Raw genomic sequence first — 23,096 nt, 5'->3', positions numbered from 1 at the left:
CCATTGTAGGATGTGTGATGCCTACAGCCACGCTGCTTTACTGTGTCTAACTCCTTGATGGCTTATATACTTCACAGCAGTGTCATTGTCTGATTTAATCTTTATTGGACAACCTTTTAGGAGAGGAGACCAGTGTGTTAGCGAGAGGAAGTTTGCCCTTAGCTTCAGTACATTGATATGTAGCTGGGACTCCTCTTGTGACCACTTGCCTTGGATCTGTGTGCAAAAACTCCTCCTCATCCAGAGAGGCTGGCAACCATGGTGAAGGTCAGCCAGTGAGAGACGGAGCACAGATTGCCTCTTCCTAGGGTGGTCTCCTGGAGCCACCACTGGAGTGAGTATCTTGTGGTATTTGATAGGATGATAAAGTAGTCCAGATTGTCTTGTCTGACATTTGTTTAGGAACTCTATTGGACAGGACGCATGTGTGCCTGTGCAAATGGAAGTGAAAGATTAATGAGAGCCTCTGGGCTACATTCACAAACTCCCCTTCCTAGGCTACTAGTGGTCTGGATTCTTGCTGATCCAAGCATGTTTGCACCCAAGCTCTCTATGCTGGTTGGGTTCAGTGCATTCCAGTGACATCACTGACTTTACACGCATTCATGCACATGCCTTTCCTGCATTCTTCTCTAAGCAGGCGCACCTGACCACACACAGCAGCAAAAAGTAAAAAATAGAAATGAAAAGAAAATAGAAATAATAATTTAATAAAAGCTAGATTGGCCCCTAGGCTATGCATTAATCCTCCTCTGGCAAATGGTATCACTTTGATAGATGTTACAAGGCCTAGGAGGCGCACACATGCTCTTGCTTGGATTGACCTCTGAGGTTGCCTGGAGAATAGTTCCAAAATGTTGTTTCTTTTCTGAGGTGTCAACAGGGGCGTAACTATAGAGGAAGCAGACCCTGCGGCTGCAGGGGGGCCCAGGAGGTATAGGGGCCCCACGAGGCCCTAATTCATATACAATTTCAATAAATATTGGAGAAACAAGTCAACCTCTAAACATTTTGGGGGCCTGAAAAATAATTTGCTGTGGGGCACAGTAATATCTAGTTACGCCACTGGGTGTCAGGAAGACTTTGTGTCAGTTGAATCCATAGAAAACGATGGATTGTGCAGGGTGCAAGGTGCTCTTTATGGTGTGGACCTTCAGGCCATGTGATTCTAAAACCTGAATACAGAGGGAGATCTGGGACTCAGATGCCGCAAAATTAAAAGGAATAGATCAGCAAGTCATTCAGGTATGGCAGGACACATATGTATAGCTGTAGAATGTGAACCACTAGTGCCGCCATGACCTTTGAAGACCCAAGTTGCTGTTCCAAAGGGAAGCACTCTGAATTGAAAATGCTGCCCTCTGATTGCAAAGTGCAAATAATGTTGATGGTCCTTGTGAAAATAATTTTTGTTTATTTTGGGTGATACCAAAGAGCTTATCTAGTGTTTTCATTTCCCTTTGTCCCTCTTGTATGTCAACTGAATATAATATCTGTTAGAAGGGAGTGAATGGCCTCCAAAGGTGGCCATAAACTCAAAGATCCGCTCGTTTGGCGACATCGCCAAATGAGCGGATCTTTCCCCGATATGCCACTAACGGCATGGCTATATCGGGGGTAATTCGAACGTTCGGCCGTACGGCCGAACGATCTAATTACGATGCGCCAAGGGGCTCTGACGGGTCGGTCGGTTAAAAATCAAACCTTCCCGATCGATATCATGGCCACATATCGATCGGGAAGACCAGTCGGAAGCCCCCATACATGGGCAGATAAGCTGTCAAATCGGTCCAAACGACCGATATCGGCAGCTTTATCTGTCCATGTATGGCAACACCAACTGATTTGTGTGGGGGTAGTGTCAGGGTAGTGTGATCAAAGTCTTTCCAATCACCAACCTCCTCTTGAATGCCCCATCCTCCTCTGAGGAAGGAGGTTCCTCTTCCACACTTGTAGGAGTAGTGTGTAGGGGGATGAAGGAGCTGAATGGAGCAGCTAGAAGTTTTGATAACTGATTAATGGCAAGATTTTCTATAGCTGCTGACATTGTGAGTAATGATGCCTAAAATGTTTAAAACCAATCTGAGATTTGTGTAGTAAATGTAGAGGAGGATTCTCGTGTTTAGGACGTGTTCTAATTTTTTTAGTGGCCCTATGGGGCCTTTTTGTCTTTTGGTCTTTTTAAAGGCTTTTTGGCTTACACTGATTCTATTTCAGGGCCAGATTGTAGATCCTAAATAGTGGATTGTTCTTTATTGGGGTTTGATGTCATGTTATTCTGAATTAGTGGCTGAAGAAGCAAGGACTCACAGAGAAGTTAATAAGAGATGCAGTGTAAATAGCCCCACAGGGGGTCAGATTGTGTAATAAAGTAGCCCTTTGCAGTATAGAAAGGCCCGAGCAGAGCTGTTGGTAGGGTGGGGGAAATTATCCTCCTGGACGGAGGTAAGCTGTACCAGGGGAGTCTGAAGGTGGGTGGACTGCTTCTGGAACCATGGTTTGACCCTGGTAAAATACCCAGCAGCTGACCCTACATAAATTTGAAATTAACTGGTGGAGAGGAGCCTTGTATAGAGGTCTGTTAGTGTCCCTGCAAACAGGAGAGGAGTGGGAGGAGTGGGACTTAGGACATATAACACGTAAATTGGCGCATACTTCATAAGCACATGAGATGAAGAGTTGCATGGGATTTTGACCTCCCCAAGATGGTGGCCAGAAGTATGCATTGCTGAGTGTGAAGTTTAAACCACGGTAATGATCCCCAGGTGTGTACTCAGGCATATCTTGTAAAGAGCAGAGGCTGCAGGACCGGGATCCCCTGGGTTATTCCCCAGACAGCACTACCACATCTTATAGGGCAGAGGAGATCTGGGATGGTGCATTGGCAATGCTGGTGCAGACATATAAGTACTTTAGTAATTACAGCAATTATATTTACAAATAGTGTAATAACTGATTCACAATAACAATTGCATTTTGGTAAATGTTGCTTAGTATTTTTTTCCTTCTTTGTTTGTCAAGGAGATGAAAATGAATCTGAGACAAAGAATGCAAAAGCCAAAAACAAGAAAAAAGAATCTGGATCCAAGTTTCAAGTTAATGGGGGGAAAAAGGAAGAGAAGAAAAAGAAAGGTACAGAAGCATCTGACATGTTAAAAGGACTGTATAATAATTTACACCATGAGTTTAATGAACAGGACTTTTTTTTACTACTGTTTTATTCATGATTTTTTTAAAATGTATTAAGCTAACCAGGGTAAACATAGAAACTAAGGTTACTCCATGTTTGGCCATTGAGAGGCAAGAGACGTTCATTGTGCAGGGGGATTATCTGCCAGCACTAAACATGCAGTAGTTCAAATTTTTTTTTCAAGATTAAAGCAATAGGAAAAAGTATGTTCAGCACAAGCCATATTGATACTGCTCCTTTAAACTCACATAATAATTTCTTAATTTGACCAATCCTGAAATGTATAGTGCAATTTGTACAGGTATGGGATCTATTATCAGAAAATGCTTGGGATTTAGAGTTATTCCATAATTTGCATTAACATACCTTAATTGGAGCTCATGAGCAATATGTTGCTCTCCAAGACATTAGATGTTGCTCCCAGTGGCCTTAAAAGAACAATAATGCCAAAAAATTAAAGTGTTTTATAGGAATGACAATATGATGTACGGTTGCCTTGCACTGTTCAACTATAGTTTATATAAACAAACTTCTGTGTAGCCACATGGGACGGGCAGCCATTCAAGCACAGTAGATAGCAGCTCTGAAGAATCCCATTGTATATTACAGAGCTTATCATCTTTTTCAGCGTTCAATGGCTTCCCTTCATGGTCGCTTATTTATATGAACTATAGTTCAGTTGGCACACCACTAATAAGTGGCTAGAGCAATAGTCAGATATTAGTTTTTATATGATTTTAAATGCTTAAATAACATTGCCCTTCACGCTAAGCTAAGGATGAGCCCTACGGCTGAACAGCAAGTTGGTAAGCTATTAATAGAGTGCTGCATATACTCTAAATTGGCCATACATGGGCATATTTAATCAGCTATTCAGGCCCTTTAGAATGTTTAAATAAAGAACAATGTTTTTACGTATGGTCTGGAAACGTGCAATGTTTTGAAAAGGGCCCAGGAATGTGCTGCTTTCTACAATAGATATCACCCCCCCAACCTTATTTTTTGGAACTGTACATTGGAATCAATAATAGAACCTGAGGTAAGGTGTTGTTAATCCAAGGGATTTATCAAAGGTCAAGGTGAATTTTCGAATTAAAAAATTCGAATTTCGAGCAATTTTTTGTGTACTTCGACTAGGGAATAGTCCAAATTCGATTAGAAATGTATCATGTACTGTCTCTTTAAAGGGATACTGTCATGGGAAAAAAAAATTTTTTCAAAATGAATCAGTTAATAGTGCTGCTCCAGCAGAATTCTGCACTGAAATCCATTTCTCAAAAGAGCAAACAGATTTTTTTATATTCAATTTTGAAATTTGACATGGGGCTAGACATATTGTCAATTTCCCAGCTGCCCCAAGTCATGTGACTTGTGCTCTGATAAACTTCAATAACTCTTTACTGCTGTACTGCAAGTTGGAGTGATATCACCCCCTCCCTTTTCCCCCAGCAGCCAAATAAAAGAACAATGGGAAGGTAACCAGATAGCAGCTCCCTAACACAACATAACAGCTGCCTGGTAGATCTAAGAACAGCACTCAATAGTAAAAACCCATGTCCCACTGAGACACATTCAGTTACATTGAGAAGGAAAAACAACAGCCTGCCAAAAAGCATTTCTCTCCTAAAGTGCAGGCACAAGTCACATGACCAGGGGCAGCTGGGAAATTGACAAAATGTCTAGCACCATGTCAGATTTCAAAATTGAATAAAAAAAATCTGTTTGCTCTTTTGAGAAATGGGTTTCAGTGCAGAATTCTGCTGGAGTAGCACTATTAATTGATTCATTTTGAAAAAAAATTTTTTCCCCATGACAGTATTCCTTTAAGAATTCGAATTCGACCATTCAACATCTAAAACTTGCCGAATTGATGTTTTAGCCTATGGGGGACCTCCTAGATCCTATTAGGAGTCAATTGGTGGACTTTAAAAAATGTACGTTTTTTTTTTGGGAAAAACTTTGAATAGAATTCGATGGAATGCGCTATTCATTCAATTCTTATGATTCGAATTTGGCTGAATACGGACCTATTCGTTCGAAAACGGACCTATTCCACCAAAAAAAACCTTCAACTTAATTTCGGTTGATCCTTTTGAATTCGAATTTTGGAGTTTATTTCAATTCGAAATTCGACCCTGGATAAATGTGCCCCCAAGTGTTAAACCAGTCCATTGAAAGTGAATACAAAAATACTAAAACTACATAACGCCATAGTTCATTATTATAAAGCAGACAATGATTTTAAGATGATTTGCAAATGTTCTTAATTTTCTAAAATGTTTTCTAGCTCTCAGTGCAAATGCTAAGTGAAATTTTGAGTACAATTGGTTTTTACCCACAATGTAGCATTTCCCCCTTGATTCCAGCATAAACTGTGGAGATGCAGCTGATGCAATTGCAAACAAGGTGTGAAAATTGATGCAGTCACTATTACGTGCAATTAGACCCAATTGCACTGGAGTGATGTGCCATTTTCTTTCAGGGCAACTTTACTGTGCCTATTGCCATGGGCCTCTGTGGGAACCATAAAGCTCCTGAGGGGACAGCAGCTCCTGTGGTTCATTGTGTCAATAGCTCCAACTGCAGGAATCCAAAACAGGAGAAAAGCATGGGTGCCAAGTACAACTAGACAGAAGTGCAGAGAGCACTACTCAAGGGACTAACTGCACTTGCTATAAAAAAATGACCGCTCATATGTATACAATTTTCCACAAGACTAATAGGGAGTCTATATTTTAAGTAACCAATAAAGATGTTGGATTAATTTCCCTCCCCCAGCGTACTTAATATGGTATACTTTACTAAAAAAATCATTTGTATGAATTCTCTTACATTAAGGAGACCATTTACTGTGTGTTTTTTTCCCCACACATCTCGAAAAAATGTGTTTTCCTATATTTCTAAAAAGCTCTAAAAATTCAATATTTATTAAGTAAAAAAAAACCCACGAAAACCTTTTGTACCAAATGTCATCAAGTAAAAATTGTCTATAGAAGCCAGTGGAAGCTTTGCTGATCTTATTGGACTGCTTTTAATGAAATTGGACTTTTAGGGCCAGATTTACTAAGCTCGAATGAATAGTTGAATCAAATTTTTTTTGAATTTTGAAGTAATTTTTTGGGTACTTCGACCATCGAATTGGTCAAATTCGATCGAATCGAACTATTCGAAGTAAAAATCGTTCGACCATTCGACCATTCGATAATCGAAGTACTGTCTCTTTAAAAAAAACTTCGACTTCATACTTCGCCAAATTAAAGCTACCGAAGTCCAATGTTAGCCTATGGAGACCTTCCCCAGCACTTTTCTTAGTTTATTTTGGTCGAATAAAAATCCTTCGATCGATCGCTAAAAATCGTTCGAATCGTTCGATCAGAACGATTTCATTCGATTGTTCGATATTTATTTGATCGTTCGATCAAAGCTTTTGCGCTAAAATCCTTCGAATTCGATATTTGAATTCAAAGGATTTTACTCCGAGGGTCTGATTCGAGGGTTTTTTAACCCACGAAATTCGACCCTTGATAAATCTGCCCCTTAGAGGTTTTTTTTGGAGTTTTTGAATATTTTTTCCACTAGGATTTTTAGAGGTTTTCAAGATATTTGTATTTTTTAGAGCATCATTCAGGCTTTTTTTAAACTTTTTTTATTCAGTACTTTTAATATATTCAATGACATCATGGTTTATAGTTTGTGAGTTTAGTGGTGGTTTCCAAAACCTCTAAAACCTCTAAAATTTGACCTTTAATAAATAAGCCTCCATAATTATATAATCAGAGGTGTAACTTGATATTCACGCTTTCATGCAGAAAATAATTGTGTCCACCTCACAATGCATGTTTGCCTACAATAACCTCTTTTTGTATATTCCCCCATGGGGAATAAAAGCAGACATGGGTCTTTTTCTGAGTCAATACTTACCTCAACAGGAGAGTTTTCTCCTGATATTCATGCAGTTTTACACAAAAAAAGTTGAGGAGATAAGAAACCAAATAATAAAATGATATAGTCATCCTACGTTTTCTTATCATTCAAGGTTTAAAAAGAGTTATATTAGATTAAAATGTACCAGCATTAGACAACTAGAATCTTATGATTGGAAGCATAGATATAGTGAATAAAGTACCCCTTATTGTAAAATATAAGGATATTGTAAGTCACCTCCTAGGTGACTCCTGTTCCATGACGATATAAAAGCACGAGGCCGAGGTGAGTCATGTGACAAAAATGACATCACTACTCACCGTTTATAACTGATATAACTTACAGGATATTCATGGCTTTTGTGTATTATAATGAAATATATTCCTTAGGGTAATGGCACATGTTGCGATTTTGGGCATTTTATAGCCTAAGAAGTTTACAGCTCATGGGGTGGGTAATGAAAGATTTGGAATTCCCCTATTCCAGAGGTCAGCAACCTTTACTATCAAAAGAGACATTTTGCCTCATCTTCCGCTAAAGCCGCAAAACATAAAACACAGCTTATAAACTTTTAACCTTTTTTTTAATTTTAACTGTTACAACAACAGAATAAAACAAACAGAAGTGCAGTGTGTATGTGTAGGACTACTTTGAAATAAATGAAACACTGAATAGCCCTATTAAATGCTAGTGTTCTTTCTGTTTAATGTGACTACTGTTTCTGAAGCTCCATGCTGATCTTCCCTCTCTTGTCTTGAGTGTGTGACCACAGTAAGACCATGATGAATCATTTTGCTGCGGCTCGGTCTTGCCTGTCACTCCTGGGATGTCTATACAGCCCTCGCACCTGCTGGCGGCTTCTTGAGTGTGTGACCGCAGTAAGCTAACCGTTAGCTTAGCGTGGTCCCACGCTAAAGAAGCCTCCAGCAGGTGCGAGGGCTGTATAGACAACGTGAGGCAAAGCTGCAAAACGGAGCCGCAGCAAGCAGGATAAAGAGCCGCATGAGGCTCCAGAGCCGCAGGTTGCCTACCCCTGCCCTATTCATGTGACTACTGCTTGAAAATACATTAAGCAATGTATTCAATGAATGAATGGGGGCATTTCTTAAGCATTTTTGGGCCTGCTTGCAGAACTCAAAAAATGCTTGATCAGCAAAACCAGTGTGCTTACTAGCATAAGATTTGGAGAAAATGTCTATTTGCTCTCCTAAATGTCTAGTTTGAAGGTAATTTAAATAAAGAATTGTGGTAAATACTCATATGTTACTAGATATTAGATATCCTTCAAACCATGGCTGAATGGTATAATATAAGGGGATCCTTCAAATTGGACTTCAGTGGGTGGTTTAAAAAAAAACAGCCAAAAAAATCCTGCTCCTCATATAAGCCAAAGATCTCATGTGTAGCTGTTTACAATTTATTTTGTTGAAAAATAAATAAAAGATTAAATATAAATTGCAAATTTTGCCAAATTCAAACACTGAATATGATATAAAAACTGTGAATCTTGCATAATGCATATGCATGAATGCTGAATGGTTTGCTTAGAAGTGTTTTCCTGCTGTTTTCCATACCTTTGTATATACAGACTCAAACATAGTTCTTCTGGATCTAATACAATCTTTTAATGGAATGCAAAATTAAAATTTACACAGGACACAAACCATCATTTGCAAAAAAAAAAAATCATTATGTTTTTCTCTACCTATAGGTCAGGATGAAGCAGATAAAGATTCAGATTCCAGTTCAAAACCTCTAAAATCAACAAAGAAAAAAGCGACATCTATGTTTCAGACAAAAGGGGATGTCTCTAAAGATGCGAAGGGAAAAAAGAAAGGTTTGCAGATTGTGAAGTTTTGTATTTAGAGAATTTAGATAGTGGCTTGGTGAATGTAAGTTGCACTCACTTTGTGAATGTGCCCCCCCCCATGTTATAAATTATAGGGCTCCCAGGGAGACCAGTCTAACTGTTTTACTTTATAAATTTGTTCTTATTACATATAGGTGAATTATCAATTTAGCAATAAACAAAGACTATTAAAACCCTCTATCTGGCAGTGCTAGTTAAAAAGGTAGGGGGAAACAACCTCACAAAAGATACCCACAAATTACACAGACCTTATTCATATAAATCAGTGATCTCCAATCCATTGGCTTGTGAGCAACCAATTGCTCACCACAAACTTTGATGTTGCTCCCAGTGCCATCAAAACAGGTGCTTAGTTTTGAATTTTTGACTTTGAGGCAAGTTTGGAGGCATAAAGACAAATTTGCTTCCAAAAATGCATCTTGAAGCTGGCAGTCCACATGGTAATTTAGGGTGATGTCCATCAAATTAAACCAATTTTTATGTTAATGAAACATGTCTCCAGAGGAAGGTAAAAACCCAATTACAAGCCATCTTACTTTGCTTCTGACTTGTACTAACAGTTCAATTCAGCAACTCTAAATTATCTTGCTAAATCTTCCAAAATTCTTGAAGCTATTTAATATATATGTCAGTTAAACTGTTTCAAGGATAGAAGTACTATTAAAGAGAAAGTAGCCTCATTTATTTGAATTTAAATGGCTGATAGGATAAAATGCTACTGGTTAAAATGCTTTTGGTGATTCAAGGGGGGGGCAAGGACATCAGAACTGCAGAGCTAAACCTTTCTAGGGGACACTGTATTGCAGTTATCCTTTCTATTCGCAGGCATAACAAGGGATACATGAAAAACATATGGTATACGTATCTCAGGAGGGAGCTGGAGAAGAATAGCTAGAGGACCAATGGTCTCCATGATGATTATAAAAGGACTAATACATTTAGGATACAATTTAGTAGATGGAACCAAGAGAGTATTGTAGGGTAATTTTGACTTTATATCAGCAAAAATCTTTAAGAAAAGGAAGATTTATCTTTTGAGGTGGGTGAAACATTGTTATAGGTAGATTCTGCCCAAGGTAGAAGCTTGGTCCAGTTGTTTTTACTGATTACAAATTGTTTCAGGGCTTAGTTTACTAATTCAGCAGCTCCATTAGATTGAGAATAGAATGCATAAGAGACTTGAAAGCTAATCCCTAATGATCTGTAAAAAAATCTCCACATTTTAGAGTCAAATTGAGAGTCTCTGTCCGATACAATTCCAAGAGGCATGCTACAGAGATGGAAAATTTGTTTGATAAAAAGTTAAGACAATTCAACAGCTGATGGAAGTTTTTATAGAGGAATAAAATTTGCCATCTTGCTGAAACAATTACTGTAGTGTCTTGCCTTCAGTGTGTGGTGAATCGACAATGACGTTTCAAGTTCAAGGTTAGGAAGGGACTGGCAAAGGTTGCAAAAGACCACATGGAAAGGAGTGAGATGAATATATATATATAGAACATGATGTAATAAGTCTTTTACATTCTTCTGTATGGAGGGTCACCAGACCGTGCAACTTCAAGAGGAGTTTAAAGGTTTTATGTATTCCTTTGAAGTCCGTCTTCAAAGAACCTTGAAGGACAGGTACACATAATACATGGTGCACATAAGCCAAGCGAGAGGAAATACCTGGGGGAGCTGTACAATGAACTGCCTCTATCTTCCTTCCTATACCTTTGTGTGGCCAGCATCCTCTGTTCTTTCCTCAGAATTTTCTCCAATCCATTATCACTTTATAAGGAACAATTTGGAAAAGTCAAACCCTGGCTGAAAAACTTTTGCTGGCAGCAAATAGTATAGGACCCAAAATGTGTGGGTGGCAAATACAGATAACCTGCAGCGAGTCTGTACTTTGATCGCTGCAGCTCTTCAGCTGCTCATCAAGCTGCTGATGCAGTCTAGAGCTCACAGGCAGGAGTCAGGATGTGGACCAAGCACTGTGTAACTTGTCAGCACTATATAAATAAATGATGATGATGATTAAAGTCATGCAATCGGATCAGCGATCCCACCATTTATTTAAACTCGGGATTTTCTGGGTGGCCGACCTTTAACACTAGGCGGGCCCTAGGCAAGTGCTTAGGGTGTCTATCAGATAATCTGGCTTGAGTGAGTGAAACCATCCAACCTTTATTATCTTAAGGTGGCCATACACGGATAGATCCGCTCGTTTGGCGATGTCGCCAAACGAGCGGATCTCCCTCCGATATGCCCACCTTGAGGTGGGCAATATCGGGCTGATCCGATCGTGGGCCCTAGGGCCCAACGATCGGATCCTAGCGTTCGCCAAACGGGCGGTCGGATCGCGGGACCGCATCAACGAACAGATGCGGCCGCGATCCGACGGGATTTTTAACCCCATCCGATCGAGATCTGGCCGACTTTCGGCCAGATCTCGATCGGGGAAGCCCGTCGGGGGCCCCCATACACGGGCCAATAAGCTGCCGACTTGGTCTGTCGGCAGCTTTTATCGGCCCGTGTATGGCCACCTTTAGTCATCCTTTTGAGCATTGTAGACCACTCTAGATTGTGCCTTACCAGTACTTTGTAGCAACAAGAATCTAGGAAAAGTCAGGGTACACAGGAACAGGAAAAGCAAAATCAGAATCCAGAAACAGGAAGCACACACAGAAACAAGGCAGGAAATTAAACTACAGTATTACTGAAACAGTTGTGTTGTAGAGACATCAGCACTGCACCAAAGCTGCATGCTTACACATGCAACATCACTGGGAGGCTGCACCACATTTTACATAATTGTCTGATGTGCAGTATACATAGTCAAGGTGTATACAGCAAATATAAATTTAATTCCTTCTAAAATTCCTTATGTGTCTCTTCTATAATATTGTATTAAACTAAAACTGATTTTGCTCAAGAGACAAGAACGGTGCATAGGAACAATAAGACTGCATTTTTTTCTAATTGGTGTCTATAATATCCTTTTCAGATATATCAAAGTCAAATGAGGAGGAAGAAGAGGAAGAAGAAGAGCCAACAAAAAACACAAATAAGAAAGGGAAAAAGGGAAAAAAATCTAAGAAGGTGAAAGCATAAATAAATATTGTTTATTGCAAACAAAAGCTTGCAAAATATTATTTTTGTGATATCATGACCTACTGGCCTACAAATTCATTGTTTAGATTTGTACAACTATTATACACACAATATGTAAAGGTGGCCACCCCAATGTTAGATGCGAGCAGTTGTTTGAGGGACTAGCAAAATATGCAAATAGAATGTTATAGTTAAAGGGCTGGGGAACACAAATTCTACTCACAGTGGAGCTCATTTATGAACACTGGACACATTTGTCCATGCTGCAAGTAGAACAATTAATGCAACAATCTGACTGTTTGACATGTGTTACCATTTATCATATATAATACATATTATTTATTTTATGTAATCCATAAATAACACAAAGTACCTTAATTAGGTCAATAAAACAAACAGCCAATAATGATTGGACTGTGGGAATTCTTGTTCACTGTAGAAATAGTGAACTTATAAAAGAGAATTTGTTGCACTGAGCATTCTACATAGTATAATGAGAATACAGGAATATTCTCCTCTTGCAACCTCTCTTCTTTTTTTACTTTCTTTTCATTAAGGTTTTGTGTTTTTATACAGAAGGAAAATAAAAGTAGAATAATATCCAATAAAATTAAATAAAATAAAACAAAACATAAGGGTACAGTGCAACTTTTAATATAACTAGTAGTTGCTGTGTGTGTAGGCATTCACTATGGAATGTTTACTAAGTTTGTTATTTAGGTATACAATAATAGGACAGGAATTACATTTTAATAGCTATTTTTATTTTTTCAGAAAGAGGAACGGCCACCTTCACCAGTTATAGAAGTGGACAATCTAGAGGAGTTTGTTCTGCGTCCAGCACCACAAGGAGTAACTATTAAGTGCAAAGTAACAAGAGATAAGAAAGGAATGGATAGAGGATGGTACCCTACATACTATGTCCATCTTGACAATGACAAAAAGGTAAGGATTCTGCTTTACAAATTTTACATCTGACATAAAAAATGTAGCTTGACGCATGCATTTTTAATTCCTTTTCCATCTCAACCTTTTCCATCTCAACCAATGTGTGCAATGTATGTAAGTTTATATTGCCTTTTCTGTCACGAATAAACAGCAATAGGCAGGCATCAATCCAAAACGTCAAACAAAAGTAGATTCCAAGAGCCAAAAATTGAGTATAAAAATTATAATACTTTATTTTACATTACATCTAAAATGATAATTCGTGACGCGTTTCGTGTCGAGCAGGGACACTTAAATGCGTCAGGCATTATCCTTTTAGATGTAATGTAAAATAAAGTATTCTATTTTTTATACTCAATTTTTGGCTCTTGGAATCTACTTTTGTTGCACGTTCCAGATTGATGTCTGCCTATCTTTAAGATTTACACTACTTCTTTTATTATCAAATTAGTCAACTAAAGATAAACATCCTCTTTTTAAAGAAATTACTTCAAATACTGTCTTTACTTCAAATAGTTTGTGAAAATATTGTTGTGGCCTCACTTCTGTCACTTTTTTGCTCTGAGCTATATAGATGCTTTGAATTTTCTTATGATTGTATAGGTGTTCCTACTGGCTGGAAGGAAGAGGAAAAAAAGCAAAACATCAAATTATTTGATTTCTATTGATGCTACAGACCTCTCACGAGGTGGAGAAAATTTCATTGGAAAACTAAGGTCAGACCCTAATTCTGATGCAATATGGTAACAAAAATTGTATGTAAATTTAAAGCTTAACTAAAACTTTTATTCTCTGATGGAGACAATGTGCTTCATAACTACAAAACATTCTCAGGCTTGACACAAACTTCTACAAAAAGGAACCATGGGGACCTTAGTAGAATATATATACTGTATACTGTATAGGAACTGACAGTAAACACATCCAGGTTCAGGCAGTGAGGGCAGGCAGCAAGTAAACAGTCAGTAAAACAGGCACTAGAATGGGGCAGGCGACAGACTAGCAGAAATTTAACAAGCTGGGGTCAGAAACCAGGAAGTCAAAACCAGGAAAACAAGGGCAGGATATGAACTCCATGTAACCTGGACAATAACCTGGAACTGAGACAGCTTGGACAAAATTCAAGCTTTACATACAAACACATTCCTCTACCTTTTTTAATCCTTCTGTCCCTCCTAAAGGAACTGTATTTTCTTATGGAGCATATGCTGAATCTGTATACAGCACCCAGGTGATTCATTTTGGCATTTTGCGTGCCCACTATACTAAGGTAGAGAGAGCATATAAAGCAACAAAAAATGTGCCACACTCAACAGGCTCAGAGTAACTGATTTTAATAAACAAACAAACAAAAGAAATTCCATCATTTCATCACTGTGATCTTCCTGAAGGAAGAAAAAAAAACTTTAATGTTAGCAGTGCAAAACCAGAAAATGCAGCCAAAACAGGAATCCCATTAATTATCATAGTAAGCAGAAGTAGAAACAAAAGACAACAACCTGACCAAAAAAAATCAAATAAAAGCAACCATTAACCTTAGATACAGCAAGTTGTAAGAAGTCATTTAAAACAAGCATCTGTTGTGGGGATTAACCCTTTAAGAATTTATTGTGCCACAGAATGTAGATACTATTTTCTGCAGCACTTCCGGATAGGGGAGAGGAGGAGAAGCTTTTCAAGCCTCCTGCTCTTTTCTCACCCTAGGCAACGATAGGAGTGGAGGAAAAGTGGCCCCTGGGGCCCCATAGGCACAGCAGACACGTGTGTCTGCTACTACTTGGTGCTGCCTCCACTTCCTACTCCCTTTAGTGATGCTCCCAGACCCGGGGTTTCAAGGTGACGTCTTCCACCAGAGCCTCCAGTCCTCCCAACGTGTCAGGATTTGCTGCCTGCACCTCCAGGTAAGTGTAACACACATAATCACACAGTTTTCCCACTAATACACACTTACATTTACACTCACACACACTCATACATTTTTTGTGGATTGCGGGGCTTTCACAGCACTAAACACATACATGCACACGCGCACACACGCATAAAACATGCATACACAATTTTCAAGTTTTTTAAATGTTTTATTACCATTGCGAATAATGTTTTTGCTAACTGCACTACTCAATACCATTTTTTGATTATATTAAATTTTTATTAGTGCATTTTTAGCCGTTTTTGAATTGCATCGATTTTAGTGGTTTTATTGGATTTTAATGATTTTATTGCATTCTGCATTGTTTTTTGTTACTTGTTTTTGCCAATGGAAATTTAGTCTGCTGTATATCCATTTGCGTGCTTCTGTACACAACATAGTTTGGTAAATCTATGTATATTGAGCATCAAACTGTTCAGTAGACCCATGGCATTCTTATTTAGGATGTTTTATGCTGGTACGTTACAGAATGTGGAACATATAATGTAATAATAGTTTTCTAGGATCTTCGTACGATTAGTGGGTCTTATGGCTACTGGGTGCTTATATTACAGCAGCCAGAGTGTTAGCTGTAAAAAAATAATTTGGGGGCTCTGTGTACCACATAGTGGCAAAGTGTTCAGTAGACCTCTGGCATTCATATTTAGGATGTTCTTTCTTGGTACCTAATGATATGTGGGATAAGATGCTGGAAAGTGGAAGCTTTGAGGCAATTTCCAGGTATTTCATCATAACCAAAAAATTTTGGAAAGCATTGTGACTCAGTAGTTTGGAGTAGAAAGGCATGTTTACCCATTTTGGATTTTTCTGAATATGTACATTCCAAAAATATATAGTTTTGAGGGGTCAAATCATTTTTTTGTGTTGTTACCCTGCAAAAAAATGCAGTAAATGTGTTAATTAATCAGTAGCTGAAGACTTTGGTGTGCGCTAACTTAATTTTGGAGTCTCTAAATGCCAGATACTTTGGTAATCCTATGCACAATGGGCATCAAACTATTTATTGAACCCTGGCATTCATATTTAGGATGTTTTATCTTGGTACCTAATGCTATGTGGGATTTAAAATGCTAGAAATGGAAGCTGAGGCAATTTTTTGGTACCCCTGTCATTCTTATTTAGGATGTTTTTCCTTGTTACCTAATGGGATATAAGATGCTTAAAAGTGGAAGCTTTGAGACAATTTTCAAGAATTTCATCAAAATCAACCAATTTGGGGAAAGCATTTCAACTCAGTAGTTTGGAGTAAGAAGACATGGTTACCCATTTTAGATTTGGCTGAAAGTGTACCTTTCAAAAATATACAGTTTTGTGTTTTTATCCCACAAAAAATTCAGTGGCTAAAGTGATTTCCGGCACAATTTGTATGGGCCTAATTTCATTTTGGGGTCTCTAAGCTCCAGATACTTTGGTAAACCTATGCACAATGGGCATCAAACTGTTCAGTGGACCCCTGGCATTCATATTTAGGATGCTTTTTCTTGATACCTAATGCTATGTTGGAGATACTCACTTGCAAAATAAAATTTTTGAGGGGATTTTTCAGAATTTTCATTAATTTTTATAGAAATTACTTAGTTCAAAAAAAGCTTTGATGTTTGGTACTTTGGAGTAGAAAAACTTGGTTACCCATGTACTTTTCAAAAAAATATTGTTTCCTGGGGTGAACATACTGTTCCGGGATAATTTGGCTTTGGAATGTAAAGTATGCCACATTCTGGGTAGTGCTTTAAAAATTCTGTAATTTACTGCCTGGAGTTTTTGATCTATAGATCAAATAATGAGACTTGTTGTGAGGCTCCCCCGATGCTTGTTTTTTTTTTTTTTTTTTAAAAAAAAAAGGATTTTCGGCAATGCGCAGCGCAATGTGCATTAGCACACAGAGGGGGCGCCGTGTGCGCATGCACACTGAGGGGGCGCCGCATGGCATCTCGCAGTAGGGGGATGGGGGGGCCTGTAAGAGGGCCCTGGACTGAAGTCCCGGTGGGCCCAGGGCCCCGCAGTCCAACCCTGGGTATATCCTTATATTATACGAAATAGCAATTTTTCTTTTTTTTTTGGTATTTAGAGCTATAAATCTTGTTCTGAAAGTGAAAATACATAAAAAAGGCAGATTTAGAAAGCTTAGGTCCTCCTGAAAAAATGATGTATGGTTTTCCTAGGTAAAATAAAAATCCCACGCAGGAAATGCCCATAAAAAGAGAGAGCACAAAATGTTAAAAACATGACTGGCACTAAGGGTAAGGGCACACCTTGAGATTCATGGAGATTCAGTCGCCCGAAGACTAATCGCCTCTTCTTTGGGGCGACATATCTCCCCGAACTGCTTCCCAGTGTCTTCCGTCTGCTTCACTGGAAAAACACCTGCTCCAATGCACTCACGCCGCGGGATTTCCAAAGTCGCCCGAAGTTTACTCATGAGGAAATCGAAGTGCCGCAAGTGTATTGGCGCAGGTGTTTTTTCATTGAAGCAGACGGAAGACACGGGGAAGCAGTTCGGAGAGATTAGTCGCCCCAAAGAAGAGGCGATTAGTCGACGGGCGACTAAATCTCCCCAAATCTCCAGGTGTGCCCTTTCCCTAAGTGCAAATGAAATGTGAACGTCTGCTGGCACTTAAAGAATTAATTATAATAAAATACAATCGAAAAACACACTGGGTCCAAAATAAGCAAACAGAGTAAACATGATAGGCCAGACGGGTCTTATCGGAATCTAAAACAGAGTGCAATTTCTGAAATTGCTAAATTTCTAAAAGACACCCAGAAAAGACTGCACCACCTGAACAAAAAGTCACCGATGTATGTAAGGAACTAAAATAAGACCCCTTACCACATGTATCTGGAAACAGTGCAAGAAGTTTTCCAACACACATCAGGATCAATAAAAGCGACATCGGGGATATCCAGACTCAGGCTTAGACTTTTAATATTTTTGCAAATAGGGAACAAAGTAACATGAATGTTGGTAGCCATTAGAAGTCAGGCTTAAATATACCTCTCTGCACATTAGCATCACAAGTGAGGCATTTGCACCCACAAACATGATGTGAAGCGAAAAAAATGATTAAAAGTGAATCCTGGCCAGTCTTACCCCCCAACAATCCTGCCTAGTCATAGAAGAAATTCTTCATGATCCCAATCCAGCAAAGCTGGTGTCCCGGCTCTACCAGTAATTCCTTCTATCCGCCCCCAAACCTTTTCGATCAGCACAAGACTGGTGGAATTCCAAAATTGTAGGCCTTGAGCAAGATAACTGGGATGAAGCAACAGAACACATATACACTGGCCTGATATCGTTGAAAGACAAACTAATACAATATACAATTACGCATCATATTTACATAACTCCCACACGACTCAAACTGATGGGCCAGATCCCCTGCGACTCCTGTGTCACCAACAAGCTGCGGATTTCTTCCATCTAATCTGGGATTGCCACGACATATTGAGCTTTTGGACACACAAGTCGTAAACTATCTAGCGGATAATCTTGACTTTCTGAGAATAATTTCACCTACAGTTTGCCTTTTGGGGGTCCTAGAAGAGATAATCCCAACTAAATATACTCAAATCTCTTTTCGTATCCTACTCTTTTATGCAAAAAAAACTGTAGCCCTACACTGGATGGGTAACCTCTCACCCTCTCTCAATGCTTGGATACAACTGGTTAACAAAGCAGTACCCCTATATAAACTCACCTACGAAGTTAGGGGAATACCAACAAAATTTGATAAAATTAGGGGCTTGTGGAATGACATTGACCCAACCCCTCTATAGCACGTCTTAGCTGAATCCATCTCTTATTATGAAATCCTTCATGGTTTTTTCTCCTAGCTATCCTCGAGGGTCCCAACCTAGCCTTCAGATGTAAACTTCACCTGAGTTTGATAGTGTCCATCTCAACTGCTCAATAACTGTATTGTGTTATGCTTGGTGATAGCCTGTGCCATATTTTCTTCCTGCCTAACTTCTACAGTTTAGTCTGCGAGTGTACTTATTTGTTGTATGTATGATTGATGTGTGTGTTTAAAATAAGAAATAAAACGTACCTTTAAAAAAAAAAAAAAAGTGAATCCTGGCAGATCTTCAGACTGCTTATCAATAATGTTTAATGTAAAACAGACTCAGACAGTGCTGTGTATAGGGCCCACCAATGACGTTGGCATTTATGTGGTAACTAGGTGTCATAATCGTGTCATAATCGTGTATTTACAAAGTGTTCCAGTAATTGGGCCATTTGTCCTTTGACTGCCTCAATGTTCAATGTAAAACTGCCCTATACACAGTGCTGTCTGTGTTTGCTAATTTTATTACTACTATTATCTACTTTAATTGCTAAGCTTTACACAACCAAAAAGAAGGTACTCCATAGTCCAAAGAACTTACAATCCATGTGGGTGGGTAAATTCCAGACACACATTGGGTGAGTGCTGCAGCCTATTGTAATTGTCACTGCAAGTTGCAGAACCAAGTCAGATTTCACACAAATACTCCCAAAGGTAGTCTTTACTGGGTTTTTTTGGAAGAGACTAAGAGAAGATTTTCTTGGGAATTACATTCTAAATATTAAAAGCAGCAAGAGAGAAAGGATTATGTAGAAAAAAATGGTGGAAATGGGTGGTATGACCAGGCTGTGGCTCTAAGGAATGATGGAATTGGCCAATAATGTCTGAAGACAAGAGAAGAGATATATGAGAAGGAATTTCTAAATTAGTCTTATCATGGGAAGCTATGATAAGTATTTCAGTAGGGCAAGCCAAACCCAACTTGATTGTTTACTCCAAGTAATCAATGTACCACTGACAACCACCCTTTTTACACAATCCTTTAGCCAGTTTCCTATAAATGTGCATACGACATTACCAAGGCCAACAGACAAACATTTTACAAAGCTGTCTTTTATGTTGTAATGTAGCAAATGATTTGGCAAAATCCTAATAAAGCACATCTACTACAACCCCACAGTCCAAGTTTATACTTAATAATCAGTTCTTCAGGGCTATTTTACGAAGTTACGTGCCCCTAGACAAGCCATCACTTACCGAAATTCTGATGCTAGTTACACTGGTTTCTGTGCTGCTATGTAATAATCTGTATTCATTACTAGTTAGTCTTAGATTGTGACATTTATATTATACAGTATATATTTAGTATATTGTGCATCAGTCCCTAAACTCAGTGAAAGCAGCACAGAGCATGTGCATTGAATCAGCAGAAAAGAAGATGAGGAGCTCATGGGGGCTTCTTCAGAGGCACAAATCTTCACTGCTAGTCCTGTGGTTGCCTTGGGCTAGTACAGAATCACAAAATGTAATGTACAAAATTCTTAGCCTACTTCTTTAGTTAAGCTTTACTTCTCCTTTAACACTGGCTGTGTGGGAAAGATGAAAGTGAGCTCAAACCAAACTACCTCGAAAGATATTACCCATGCTTGACTGGGTTGTTACTCACAAATTGGGACAAATCTGTCTGATATTATTGTTTGGCTTTTGGGACAACATTCATATCACTTGTGCAGTGCTTTAGACTTGGTCCTTGGCCAACGAGAACCTTTGGCAGTATCCTGTGTCTCTAAATATGTTTAAATGTTCACAGAGAACAGTTTCTTAATATGATTGTATTATTTGTTTAAATTACAGATCAAATCTGATGGGGACAAAATTCACAGTATTTGATAATGGTGCAAGTCCAGACAAAGCCAACTCTGACTGGTCTAATGTACGACAGGAACTGGCAGCCATTGCGTATGTAAGTATCAGTTTAAGGATAAGGAGATATGGATTTAACATTAATTGTAGTATACCAACTATTTTCAGTTCACCTCCTAAGTCAACAGAAACAGAACATTATTGTGAAGGGAAATTCTACATGGAATTGTCTGAAATAGAAGCTTGATCAGTGTGAGGGGATGAGTCGCAGGCAATACTAGCAGGGGGTTGTTGCTTGGGTTAGTGTTGTGCCGGGCTCAAGGAAATTCACATATGAAGGGAGGCCCAGCTCTAAGCTATGTATTCATTACAACTTACACAATTTATGTAACTTCCATAAAAACTGCCCTCACTTGCTTAGAAACTTAAGTAACACGCACAGAAGCTTGTGCAAATAACATATCAAGCAATGGCAATGCAGAAAAGCTAAACGAGATCAGCAGGGGTAAACTACACTGACCACCAGTGAATAAAAAATTAGACATTTAATAAACTCAATAGGCAGGTTTTGATTCCAATAAGGATTTATTATATTTTAGTTTGGATCAAGTACAAGGTATTGTTTTATTATTACAGAGAAAAAGGATATAATTTTTTACAATTTTGGTTATTGTATTATAATCGAGTCTATGGGGGTAAATTTACAATCAAAAGATTCTCTAGCGTTCAATTATGCCTAGCGCAACTTCGTTAGAGGTCTTCGCTCAGGCTAATTTGCATATGGCGGGAAATTATAAATTTGTATGGACGTATATGTTGCAGCAAATACATTACATTACACAAGTCCAGGAAACCTTAATAAAGAAAATAGAGTTGTTATAATGCCCTACACATTGTCATGGCCGGCACCCGATACCAGAACAAATGCCAAGTACCCTGGTCTCGGCTCGGCTTCACCAGTAGTGTGACCACCGTTGGGCTGCGGGAGGAGCCCTCAGCTTACTTGGATGCCACCTGGACTTAACGAGGGGTGCAAGGCGAGATGTTCTGGCTGGCAAAGGGGCACGGCTGTTAGCAGAGTCTTTTTGGGCCGAAGGTCACGGTACAAAGGATTAGGCAGAATCATAGTCAGGCAGGCTGGATCGAGGCAGGCAGATAGCAAGGATCGTCAAACAGGCAAAAGGGTCAAAACCGGGTGATCAATCGAGGGGTTAAACTGAAGAGTAGTCGTAAGCAGGCAAGGTCAGGATCCAGAAATCAGAATAGTCAAAATAGCCAGGCAGGGCTCAAAACAGGAATCAGACAGGTTCAGAAGGAAGCAGACAAATAGCACAAGGCTCAGGAGCACCAGGATTACAATCCTATCACGGGCAATGACAAACTGTGGGAATGTCCCTTTAATACTTTTGAATTTGGCGCCATTGCACGCTGACGTCATTACGTCAGCGCGCATGCGCCTTTAAATCCGCAAGACTGAATTCCGGGCCGAGGCACCCCTGGGATGCTGGGTCCTAGCATCCTGCGGCTCCCTCCACTCGCGTGCACATGCGTTGAAGCGATGGGGATTGCAGAAGTACGCATCCCCAGCCTTCTGTAGGTTGCAGTTGTACCAGTGCAGGGCAACACTACATTATATTGTCATTCCTTTTTAACACTTTAATTTTTGGTGTTAGTGTTCTTTTAACTTAGGGCAAACTTGACTGAACCTCATTGAATAAAAAAACTAATTACAGCTACTTATCAGTCCCACTGGGCCCCCTGTAATTCATGCCCCCTCCCCCCAGCAGTTGCAGGGTCTGTTTCCTTTACAGTTATACCCCTGCATTTCAGTACAGTTGGTGGGTTTGTGTCATTGTAGTTTTGACTGAATAAAATACATCCTGCAAGTTCAAGCTTTTGTCCTAACAAAACCTACCTAACTGCAAGTTGATCATTTGATAAACACACACAAGGGGCATGGCCAAAAGTTTTGACACTGCATGCCTGTGTTCATGGGAGCCCCACATAAATAACTTGTACAGGCCCAAAAGTTTCATATAGAGCCCCTGTTTTTTTAATTTGGTTAACCCCCATTTTATGGATTGTCTGCTTTTTGCTGAGTTTTTGCTGTTATTTGACTATTTCTTCTGTCCATTATGACTGTTCATTCTTTTTTCTGACTTGGCTTTTCCTTTGTATTTTTCCTCTTTGTACCCCCTGTATTTGTACCCCCTGTAGTGATGTGTACATCAGCTTGCAACTTTTACAGCTACCCTGCTACATGGCTTGACCTTCTGACTTTAAAAAGTTTATCTAAGCCCAAGTCCAATAGAGCTAAAATGAAATGCAATTAGTCCAGCCCTCCTAGTTATATATTCTAGAAGAGTCTGTGATGATCTGATAATCTTAGTCTATAACTGTAGAACCTTTAAAATGCAGTTGTGTTCAGAATAATAGCAGTGTGTTAAAAAAAAAGTGAACAAAGCTCAAAATCCTTATTTTATCAATTAT

General features: G+C 39.1%; 1 protein-coding gene across 1 annotated transcript in view; it reads left to right on the top strand.

Annotated features, from left to right (window-relative positions):
* Nucleotides 1-23,096, top strand: part of tulp1.S (TUB like protein 1 S homeolog) — a 71,364-nt gene that overhangs the window by 40,307 nt on the left and 7,961 nt on the right. Inside the window, exons 5-10 of the mRNA XM_041583842.1 lie at nt 3,022-3,132; nt 8,826-8,951; nt 11,974-12,068; nt 12,855-13,025; nt 13,632-13,744; nt 20,598-20,706. Of these exons, the coding sequence (XP_041439776.1) occupies nt 3,022-3,132; nt 8,826-8,951; nt 11,974-12,068; nt 12,855-13,025; nt 13,632-13,744; nt 20,598-20,706 (725 nt within the window). The remainder of the gene's footprint in view (nt 1-3,021; nt 3,133-8,825; nt 8,952-11,973; nt 12,069-12,854; nt 13,026-13,631; nt 13,745-20,597; nt 20,707-23,096) is intronic.

This window comes from Xenopus laevis, chromosome 2S (genome assembly GCF_017654675.1).
Source record: "Xenopus laevis strain J_2021 chromosome 2S, Xenopus_laevis_v10.1, whole genome shotgun sequence".
NCBI classification, from domain to species: domain Eukaryota; kingdom Metazoa; phylum Chordata; class Amphibia; order Anura; family Pipidae; genus Xenopus; species Xenopus laevis.
Note: the sequence above shows the minus strand (reverse complement) of the source record. Positions and strands in the feature narration are given on the sequence as shown.